The sequence below is a fragment of the Aplosporella prunicola genome (genome assembly GCF_010093885.1).
Source record: "Aplosporella prunicola CBS 121167 unplaced genomic scaffold K452scaffold_12, whole genome shotgun sequence".
In the NCBI taxonomy this organism is placed as follows: domain Eukaryota; kingdom Fungi; phylum Ascomycota; class Dothideomycetes; order Botryosphaeriales; family Aplosporellaceae; genus Aplosporella; species Aplosporella prunicola.
Genome location: NW_022983540.1, coordinates 931,504 through 942,390, shown reverse-complemented (window position 1 = coordinate 942,390; position 10,887 = coordinate 931,504). Strand labels below are relative to the sequence as shown.

Here is a 10,887-nt window from a genome sequence, read left to right as displayed (position 1 = left end):
GAGTCTTCGCGGATAATCAGGCCGCACTCCTAAGGCTACGGGTACCAGCTAATACGCCCGGCCAATCCTGGCAACAACGGGCTATTCAATTAGCTACTATACTACGAAACAGAGATAATAATATCTCCCTAGAATGGGTCCCAGGCCACGTCAACGTCCCTGGAAACGAAAGAGCGGATAAACTCGCTAAAAAAGCTACCCTACTTACACCTCGAGAGAAAAACACTAGCTATGCGTACTATAGCATGCTAGTAAAGGCTAAAATCTATACGGCGTGGGAGGAGCAGCTTAGATCTGCCCTACCGAGTTCCTACGCCAAGACATTTCCACTAGTAGCAAAGCGCAGCTATAAACCGCCCTCTAACGAGCGCGAAATAGCCTCCGCTTTCTATCAACTAAAGCTAGGACACGGCTACTTTAAGTCCTACCTTCATCGATTTAACCATACTACTACGGATAAGTGTCGATGCTCAGGAACGGCAATCCAGACACCGGAACACCTCCTACTAAAATGCCCTCTATTTAGGCCCCAACGGGCTCATCTAAAGGACACTTTAAGACAAAACAACCCGAACTTTAAGGATCTTTTCTCCGAAACAAAGAACATTGCGGCTACGGTCCAATTTCTTAAATCTACTAAGGTTGCTACGCGCTCATGGTACCTTACCGACGCCTCTAACGAGGTATAAAAACGTCGAGCACGTCCACTCCTTTTCTTTCCTACTTTTATGTTTTTAGCCCTCGAAGGCGAACCGTTGCTTGTACCTACCTAGATCTAGCTATAGGGTGAAAGTCCCTCCCTAGCTACTTTTCTTTCCTAGACCTAGCTTTAATAGCTCGTCTTTAATAGTCCCCGACTCTAAAAGGACGTTAAACCCAAATAAATAAATAAATAAATATATTTTGAATTGGGCTGGGTTGAGTTGCATTTATTTACCCTAATCTATCGCCCTAAGCAATATGCAGGCTGCAGACTATTTAAAGGAGATATGCTAGCAATATATACTGTAGTGTTTCAATCTGGGAAAGTATAAGGAATAAGGTGGGCTGAAGGAAGGAATAAGGTAAGGGTTCTACTCGCTAGCATTTCTGTTCTGGAACCCTTCTGTTTAACGTGCTAATTCAAGTACCCGCTTAAGTTGCGTATTCGAAATCCTCTACTTTCTGTTATCCGTGCGAGGCTGAGAGTTGCCTGTTGGCTTGCCACCTAAAAGGCTAGATAGGCAGTTTCTCTAGAGTCCGGTTTCTTAGCACATCCTTTGCCAATTTTCTTGGAGTAGTGAATAGTCTAGTAGCACGTGGGATATTGATTCTACTTCTCCGTATTCGCATTTATCGTTGTTTATCCGTCCTACTCATTTACGGTGCTGGTTAAGCCAGCAATGGCCTGTTCTAGAATTTTAATGCCGCTCGCGGCTCATAGAGCGTTCGATCATGCGCCTGCGCTAGGGCCCAGAGTGGGGTATGAGAGGGCGAGGGCGGCTGGGTCGCCCGACGTGGGAAAGCCTCTGCGCATCTATGGATGGTACGGTGCCGACCGTTGCGGGATAATGGCGACATGGCGGTCGAGCGAGCGAGTGTATTACCGTAGACTAAAAGTTGTCGATGGCGAGGGGTGGTACCCAGGCTAATATTCCTAACTCTGTCACCGTTGGTCCCCCGGACTGAATCAATGAGGCTGTATATTAACCTGCGCAATAAGGGAAAAGAAACAATGTGTAGATTAGAGGTGGAGTACTATATATGACCCTAAGAATCTATTCTGAAAAGGATAGTATTATTCTTTACCTCTATTCCCAGTTGTACAGCTGTCTGCTCCTAAGTTGGCGTCCAGCTGCATATCGTACACTGTGTCTTTCACCATGCTATTATTTTCAAGTCCTCCGCCCGTTCGCGGTTCCGCGTCCATGACAGAGTCTACTATAGAAGCCGCAGCAGCAGAGCCCGCTACAGGTAAACGAAGCACCTTCCTGTCAAACCACTCGCGGTACTCTGTCGTTGCCCATTTACCAAGGTATTGGAGAGTTGCAATAATCTGGTAGACGCCTAGCTCATTGCATGAGTCACCAAACTGGATGGGGCCCCAGATTGTCTATTGGGGGAAACGGTTAGTCGGTGTCAGCTTTGCAAGATGAAATACGTGATACTTACGGTCTGCTTGCCCTCCCCACGCTCACGCTCCGCCATGAGGAAGTGCCACTTCGAGCCTTGAACGACTAGCAGCGGCAGCGCAGGAAGCGGTTCCATAGTATCTTCTTGCTTCTCGTGCATAGCAAGCAGCTCCTGTAGCCGCTTGAAATGAGCCCCGACCCAGATACCCACCTGCAGCTCCGCGGACCGCCACTGCTCGGCTGCAGGCTTTGCCTCCAAGCTTATAGCGATAGGCGCACGTCTCAGGGGCGAGTACAGTGTTTGATTAATGGAGAAATCCGTGTCCCAAGCCGCGAGCGCGTTCACGGAATTCGCCTCCTGCGTATCCATCTGCAGCACGACTGCAAAGTCGACATTGCGTGTCTTCTGGCTACCATATTGTGGGAGCAGGCGTCTTTCAATCTTCGCTACGCTGCAGTTGAGGAAGTCGATAATGTTGGGTTTTCAAAGGCGGCGGATAGGATGGCGGTATGTATCCGGCAATTCCATTCGGCTTCGCAGTGGTTGTGGGAGACCTTGGTACGGCGCAAGATACGGTCGACGGTGTCTTGGTTGGGGATTGGACCAAGGAGGTCGCGGGAGTTATCATTGTCGAAGGCAAGGTATTCGTTATCGGGGTCGTCGGGGAGGAGAGGAGGGTCGGAGGCCTATATAACATCTAGTCAGCTTAGCCTATTACCGTTGCAAAGTAAACTTACCTTGAGCCGGTTAGGCAAGACACTACGACTAATGCTAAAGAGCTTGACCCGCTTAAACATGTCGGCTAGTCTTGCTGGCAAATCTTTTAGATCATAGTCCCTGCCGACGATCGGCTCAAACGCGAATAGCGTATCGCTGATCTGCTTGATGGACCGCCCTGAGTCTTCCGAAACGCTATCTCCTGTGTCCGTTGATGCCGACGTTGTGGATTTCGTGCTCTTCTTTTTCTTCTTCCCACATTAGAGATTGAACCGATCCGCCCGTGGCGTCTTGTCAAGGGCCCCTTCCTCGTCCTCTACCTCGTTCTGATCGCCCGTCCTGCGACGCTTTGTATCGGGCTGATGGCCGGCTATGATGAGCGCGTGCTTCCGCTTCGACGAATGCAGAGGCGGCGATGGCAATGGTAAGCCTTTAAGCCACGCAATAATAGGATGCGGCCCGAAGTCGCTGTCGGAGTCGCTACGCGAGCGCGAGCGCGGAGGTGTGTGCAGTGGCATGGCGGAGTAGAGCGGGCATGGCGACGTAGATTAGGTTGTGAAAGGGCGCTGAGGTTATGTTACCGGGCAAGCGCGATGCGGCGTTTCTACGACGACGCTTCGTACGGACCTATATAGGGAAGCTCCACAAAACCGAGGCCTGCTCGGGCGACTTAATCATGGCCGCTTTTCAAATGTAGATAGACACAAATAAATTCATACGTTTCAAAATCCAACCCAGCTACTTTATAGAAGCTCATTATATTCATTGTAAACTCCTTCCCTCTGGAGCTGCTTGCGAGCCATGCCCTGATGTACCATAATAAGCTTGACCGCGCCCGAGCTTGGAGCTTAGGGCATCTCCCCTGTACCCCCATTTTCATCACCACGACCGCCGCAATCCATCCATCCATGTAAACACTATATCAAACCTTACAGGCATACCGCTTCCAACGCACACGATCTACTATAATAATAGGTGTCGGGTTAAGCAACTCTAGGCTAAACGAGAATGTCCTCCGACGCCTTTAGCTCTCCGCGTTTCTGCTTGCGGTCTGCTTGCGCTATGCGGTAACCGCTACTGCGATCATGCGGCGGAAGGCGCGATCGTTTCCTAACGCTTTGCGGAGATCTTAATAATGCTAGTTCGATAAGATATAATGTCGGGACGAGTGTTATCGCTAGGCGTTGTAACGCGGAATCGGAGCAGCGTGCGGCGCTGGTTTTTTGGGACTCGGTCGCGATATGCGCGCCTAACTCGTATATATCTTGACGAATCAACGACTCAACCTGCTCATCTACTGATTTTAATACTTTCTATACTTTCGGAGTGCGCATCCGAACGCGATTCGTGTGAATTACATCTCGATATAGTTTAAGATCGTTATCGGGCAGTTCGAGGGTGTCGTTTAAACTACACGATACACGATCCCGATAGACATATGATACCGCTGCAACACTATCGAATGGAAGAGCCATCGCTTCTCAAGTCCGAGCCGAACACCTTAAATACACCTTTATACCAAAGTTAAACCTAGCGTGTTAGCCTATACAGCGCCGCTTCCGACGCGTCCGTGCCGTTAAACATGCTATACTACTCTAACTGACATCGCGTTCTATACTATACTACTACATTCTCGACCGCGTAAGCGTGTCCCACGCGCAATTTTGGTATTAGAACCTAAGCCTAGAGTGGATGCGTTGGCGTTGGATTGGCGCTTAAAATCTCTGAGAGGAGGTTTTCACGCGGTAAAAGTCGATTCCGCCCGCTCCGTCGGACGCAAGAGCTTCCTCTCAGCGGCAAAAGCACGATTACCAAAGATGCCGACGAAGCCCTAATTTTATGGGTTAGTAAAGTCACTCATGCGTACCCTAACAACCCCAAGCAAGAAGTCATCTTATACCTACCGGGAAGTATCGGTATGTCTACGAAAGAAGCTTTAGTGCGGAAGGTATGAAGGCTACGACAGCTCCGGATCTCTTGCGTGATTTCGATGGTCTCTTTGAACGGTATGCTTAGTAGTGCGGATTTAATTTCCTGAGTACGAACGCTGGGATGTGGTGCAAGGCTAATTATACAATTATCGAGCCGTGGCCGGTGCGGCTTAAGGATAGTGCGACTAGAGAGGAGTTTGAGATGCTTTTTGGTTCGCACTACTGTGGGAGTGAGCGGTACGTTGAATGGTAGAGAATGAGTGAGTAGGGGCAGTGTTCAAAAATACTCCGAAAGGTAAAGTTTAGATAGGGAGGAGTAGATTGGCTTACTAGAAATCGTGATTTGTTAATTTTTTTTTAGGACGTATGTATTCTTCCATTACTATATATAAAGAGTGTGCGATGATCGTAATTCTCAGGATAGCCTCTTAAATTACTTTGAGATAACTTTCTAGGACAAAGCATTTTCTTCTCATCTTAAGATTGCCCTCCATAAGGATTTGCTGTAAACCCAATACACCTCCAAAGAATATGCTCGCCCCTAGGTAATGGAAAACATTAACAAAAATAGAGGTTCCGCAGCACAAGCCACGTTGTTCCACGTATCTTAGTAACTAGCTCGGTATTAAGGCACAGCGGTGCATATCACGCCGTACATGCAGCGAGAAGAACCAATAAAAATCGAACACGAAGCTATGGCGTACGAAGGAACGCCAGTTTCCGGTACCTCTATCCCACTCAATGGCATGAACTTTAGCGCGCGCGAGGACTCCCTACCTACGCCGCACATGCCGCTCGGCCCATACTTTGACATAAAGAGCGCTGCTCGAAGAATGACAGTAGGGAGAACCCAAATCAAAGTACCTCAGAAACCTCCGGTATTGCCCGGCCTGGAATTTGCTCGGTATCGGTACAAAATGGCATATATTTGCTCTCGCTGTATTAGATGCTTTTCAACCGTGCGAGCTCTTAGCCAGCACGAACAGAATTCACCGGCACACATGATAACATTCGACTGCGACCTTTGCAACCGATCGTTCTCAAGCGAGAAAGCTCTTCGCCAACACGAAGAGAACTCACCAGCACATATCCCTTCATACAATTGCGACCTCTGTGACCGTTCCTTCTCGAGCGAGCGCGCACTCTCTCAGCACGAGCAAGACGCACCCGCACATGCGCCATCTTACGACTGCGACCTCTGCAACCGTTCTTTCTCCAGTAAGCGGGCTCTTCAACAACATAAAGAGGATTCTCCGGATCATGCTCCTTCGTACGTTTGCGGCCTCTGCGACCTTTTCTTTTCAAGCGAGTCGGCGCTTGCGCAGCATGAGCGAGACTCACCTGCACATGCACCTTCGCATGACTGCGACCTCTGCAGCCGTTCGTTCTCAAGCCGATAGGCCCTCCGCCAGCACAGAAGAGATTCAGTGTACCACTGAAATGGTGCACACTGATGTATACTAGTAAAAGTAGTATTACATCAGCCGAAGGAATGTCATTATCTAACTCGCGCGGGAAAGCCTCTAGCGGGTGATGGTTCCATCTCGCAAGTAGTATGAAACTTTGTTGCAATGAATGGGGTTTCAATTGATAGCAATGAGTGGCATGATCTTGTTAGGAGCCCGGTAGGCGGAGTCCTCTTATACCCTGTGCTAAATGACTAAGCCATAGAAAAAGCAATATAAACTGCGTACACTTCAACAAACCAGTATCCTCAACTTAGCAGAATGGTGCTTAATCTGCTGGCGTACCCGGCCATGTCATCTGACTGCGAGAGGACGTTCTCAACAACAGGGTGAGCCATGGGGACGCGCCGTTCAAGGCTACATAGGGACACGGTAGAAGCCATGAAGTACCTCCGCAGCTAGCAGAAAGCCGGGTGGGTGGATGCGGAGGGATGATTAATGGAGGAGATAGTGATGGACAAATAACTACAACACCATAGAGCAACTCGGGAGACGCCTCTTAGCATGAATGAACCCGGTGAGGCCTTGTTAAGCTTTTAGAGTGGAATTGACACGCCTGATTTGGCAGGGAAAACGGCTATTTAGTTATGTCCGCGGAGCAGCGGAGGACGTGTTATAATGAGCTAAACAGCCTGCGGGCGCGCGCGCGAACGTCCGCGAGCACGCGAGCGAGCGAACGAGCGAACGCCAATTACTGCCCGCTTTAAGCAGTCTTCGCAAGCTTTCGGCGGATCCGTGAGAGGCCAGTTTTCCTATACAAATTGGACGTTTTATAGCACTGCAGGGAGCGGCGGTGGACGCGGAAGAGCTCCAGGAAGGAGAGGACAGCTAGGGCGCCACCCGCCACGCGGTGGAGGTCACGTGACAGTGTATAGCTAAATATCGAATATCTTCACATTCGCTCAACGCGTCCTCGTCAACACCATGCTAAGACCTCGTGATATAGTGGACTACGACCCGACTGCGACCCATTCAGCCGGCTCTAGTCGAGGGCTTAGCCTATCCTAATTGGGAACAGGCCTCTTCGATCCGAACGACCCTAGGGTCGAACTGGACTATTCCGCACTCTAACTATTACTGCTTTGCCTTTTTCTTTGCCCTTTCTTTTATAGCTTTCAACAAGTTATGAAAGCAATATAAAATAATTTAGTCCCTAAAATTCTAGAACAATGCTTAGAAGCAATCGGACTGGTCGTGGAAGAGGGAAAGTAGATAGTACAAAACACGAAGAAGTTTATGCCCCTAAACCTAAGATTCTTGTTCGAATCTCTTTAAACAACACTCTTCGCTTGTCTAGAGTGTTTCAGAGTGTTTCTGTTAGTCATGCAAAGCTAAAAACGTGACGCTATATACGGCACACAAGAGTTGTTCCGGAGGATTATTCTACCGCTGGAGCAGGGGATGTATTGTTCCACCAATTGAATCTCTCATCCAGCCTCCGCTGCGCACAGTCGAAGGGTCTTGCAGCGAAATTCTCGAGACGCTTTCATGCACAACGACAGCTGTGTCCAGACCCAAGCAAACACCACCAACAGCAACGACATCAACAAAATGACGGCAGCTCTATTCTCACTTCCAATTAAACTCGTGGAGATGATTTGCGCCTATCTTAGGAAGGCGAACATTGGCTCATTACGCCTTGCCTACAGAGAGCTGTCCACTAAGACCAGGCCAGCCTTCTATCTCGCCTGCTTCGAAACCGTTGATTTAGTCCTATGCAAAAAGTATATTGAACGCCTTGCGGAAATCGCACGCCACCCACAAGCGCGAAAAGCCGTACGAAAGTTTAAAATTCGTGGGAATCCGAAGGGATTCGGGAAGCGAGGTTTTGCCAGGAACTTCGAAGGTCAAGGGGATTGGCGCCGCACGCCATCAGGCTATTTGGAGCCGCCGTTCCCTGTGGACATCGATCTGCTTCTGGGCCCGATTCTCTCAGACGGCTTTTCAAACTGCCACACTTTTCAGCTGGAATATCTTCCCAGCGATCACGACCGCAGCAACAAGAAAATGGCTTCTGAGGGCGATGCGCTTGCCATCCTATTGCGCTTCATAGCTTCATCCAGCCGACCAATCTCGTCTTTTCATATTACAACGTGCGGAAGTTTATCCCGTGTACCAGTCCCGCTTCTTCAAGACCTGTCATTCACACGGCGATGGCAAGAAAATCTCCGGGAGCTTATATTCTCTCCCCCGCTGGTTACTCCGGATAAAGTCTTGAATAGCCCCGCCTCTCTGCTCATAACAAAAGCAACAAACCTTACCAAGTTGACCTTGAAACTCTTTTATCCTGGTTTTCTACGTCAGATTTTCGTTTCAGCTCCTTCCTAGAGCCCCCACTTACGCATCTCACGCTCTCTAACGTCCTTTCTCGTATCGCTTTATCTGATTTTGATGATCTTCGCAGCTTCATTCTTTTGTTTGAATTAAGCTTACGTAGTATCGTTCTCAGTGGCCTTCATCTACCTCATAAAGATGCCTGGAAAATTATGCTTTCTACATTGAAACAGGGGTTTCCTCGGCTCTATCAGATTTGTATTAATAATTGGCTTTTACCCACTGACGAAGAAGCTGTATTAGCTCTTCACTTTCCGGGTCATGTTGGCAAAAGTGATGATAAAGTTGGTTTAGCTCTTTATGGTAAGAATCGGGAGGTAATGGGGACCATATATAGCGGCCCGGACAAAGGTACTGTGTTAGAGTCTTTGCTTAACGAGGGTCGTGCTCTAGCTTTCTTCTCGCCGTTATATAATTAACTTAGTATCTATTTGCTGGATATCGCGCCTTCTTTGAGAAGTAATGAATACAGCACGTGAACGAATATATAAATATAGTGTAGCAGTCAGCTCTCTTATAATAACTTCCTGATCCTTGGTAATACCAATGCAGAAGCCGGTTCTATTAAAGTTGTAGATACCATTAGAAGGTTAACCCCATAGCTTGCAATAAGGTATTATGGGTTGGGGTACCATTCGCGCAGTTCATCTAGCGGAAAGTTAGCTTGGTTAATATTTAATTAGCTATCATCGTCGCTTTCGGGATTCTGAATATCACTCTATGAAGCGTAGTAATTAGACTTCACTAAATGTTAGTGGAAGGAAAGGACCGGGATGACTAGCTACAAGAATCGAGTTGGTAGCGCTGACTACCAAGCCGGGTCCTGCACTCAAACTCATGTTGTCTAATCTATTGTAGAGGTAGAGGTGTTGTTCCTATTCATCCGAGAGCTTCCTGTTAGGTGGGTCTCGTGCAAGCACCCCGCGAAGGCGTCGCTTTAGCAACTGTCAGGGAACCTCAAAGTGACGTGAGATCTCTATAATCGACATGCCGGGTGTTGCATCCTCTATAAACTAGGTGGCCGCCTTATTAATGTCCATTGCTATGATCCGATACTACGAAGGGAAGATGCAAGTTATGAATGTGATAGAAGGTTAATAAATTTTATAATTAATCGCTCAGGTGTATGTTCGCTAAGCTGTAGGAAACTGAAGCGAAAGCGAAAATAGTACCTTGGTAAGGTTACAGTATAGTGTTTCTAATAACAACGCAGGTTGTAGCGCAGACGAAGACAGAAGTAAAAAGGCGTGAAAGCGTGCGTGTACGCAACGGGTAAAAAAACTAAAGCGCAGAAGCCTGCCTTCTTAAGAAGGCAGGCAGCTCTAGCCCACGAAGTTTCTAATATTTAATCCCCAGTGCCACAAGCCGACAGTCACAAGGTCAACACCCCACAGATATTAGAAACTCACGTGGACTAGAGCATTACGCACCATTACACCCATCATCGATAGGTCTTTGCCGGACAGCCCTCTTACCCGGCGCTGCGATTATGTCAGCAGACGGGCCCCTCAATTCTGGGAACCCTCGCCTAACCTCAAAGGAAGAAACTCCCACCAAAGCCGGGATTTGAACCCTTAGCCTTGTAGATTAGAACTCAGAGCGCACCAGGTCAGCCACAGAGTCTTTTGTATGCCAAGAAATTCGATTTTTTTATTTATACACTGGCAATCTCCCGGGCGCCCTTGCTAGCGCCAGCGATCTGCCGCGTACCCGCCCCCGCATCGCCTCCCCGTCCGTGCTCTCGCCACATAGTCGCATCCACGCCCTCTGCTTACCACATTGCGTGGTGTTGAGTCGCGGTTTGAAGATGCACCGGTCGTATTACGTCATCTCCCAAACTGCGTAGCAATAGTGCTTCTTAGACACACCCCGAACCCCCGATCTCTAGGTTCGTCTTCCTGGAAGATTATTATATAAGCTTGTTTGGACGTTCTCTGGCCGAGAGTAGGCGATGCGTTGGGTTACGATGCGCACGATTTGTGGGGAGCACGCTGCCTAGCGGTTGACGATTCGGGATCTACGAACCCCCGCCTACCCGCCTTCACCGCCTAGCGGTCCTGCTTGTGCTTGTGCGATAAACAAATAATCAACCATATCCGCCCCTCTCGCTGCAACGCCACCCAACGCCTATATCGAGGCTTGGTCGCACCAAGGCACCCTCGCCGCCACTCCCTCAGACTCTCTCTCTCGAGCGCCGTCACTGTTCCTCGGCTACGCTCTCTCCTCCGCAGCCACGTGAAACGCCGCCGACATAAACACCAGCCTCGGCCTCGACCCCGACTAGACACCCAAAACTACCAAGCGCAAATACGTCTCCAGCTAGCCTC

General features: G+C 48.9%; 4 protein-coding genes across 4 annotated transcripts; 2 read left to right on the top strand and 2 right to left on the bottom strand.

Annotated features, from left to right (window-relative positions):
- Positions 1 to 1,777: 1,777 nt before the first annotated feature.
- Positions 1,778 to 3,347, bottom strand: K452DRAFT_318537 (uncharacterized protein; the record flags this gene model as incomplete). The annotated part of the gene is made up of 5 exons (XM_033544166.1): positions 1,778 to 2,092; positions 2,152 to 2,558; positions 2,687 to 2,798; positions 2,850 to 3,080; positions 3,150 to 3,347. 5 exons carry the CDS (start codon positions 3,345 to 3,347, stop codon positions 1,778 to 1,780), a joined length of 1,263 nt encoding a protein of 420 aa, XP_033397982.1.
- A 709-nt stretch (positions 3,348 to 4,056) lies between these two features.
- Positions 4,057 to 4,485, bottom strand: K452DRAFT_287489 (uncharacterized protein). Its single transcript, XM_033540484.1, has 2 exons — positions 4,140 to 4,485; positions 4,057 to 4,078 (listed from the first exon to the last, which is right to left on the bottom strand). The coding sequence occupies exon 1, from the start codon at positions 4,302 to 4,304 to the stop codon at positions 4,143 to 4,145; it is 162 nt and encodes a 53-aa protein (XP_033397981.1). The 5' UTR covers positions 4,305 to 4,485; the 3' UTR covers positions 4,057 to 4,078; positions 4,140 to 4,142.
- A 1,192-nt stretch (positions 4,486 to 5,677) lies between these two features.
- K452DRAFT_227175 (uncharacterized protein) lies at positions 5,678 to 6,160 on the top strand (the record flags this gene model as incomplete). The annotated part of the gene is made up of 1 exon (XM_033536883.1): positions 5,678 to 6,160. The coding sequence occupies one exon, from the start codon at positions 5,678 to 5,680 to the stop codon at positions 6,158 to 6,160; it is 483 nt and encodes a 160-aa protein (XP_033397980.1).
- Positions 6,161 to 7,738: 1,578 nt separating this feature from the next.
- K452DRAFT_287488 (uncharacterized protein) lies at positions 7,739 to 8,998 on the top strand. The gene has a single exon (XM_033540483.1). The coding sequence runs from the start codon at positions 7,778 to 7,780 to the stop codon at positions 8,552 to 8,554; it is 777 nt and encodes a 258-aa protein (XP_033397979.1). The 5' UTR covers positions 7,739 to 7,777; the 3' UTR covers positions 8,555 to 8,998.
- Positions 8,999 to 10,887: the final 1,889 nt, after the last annotated feature.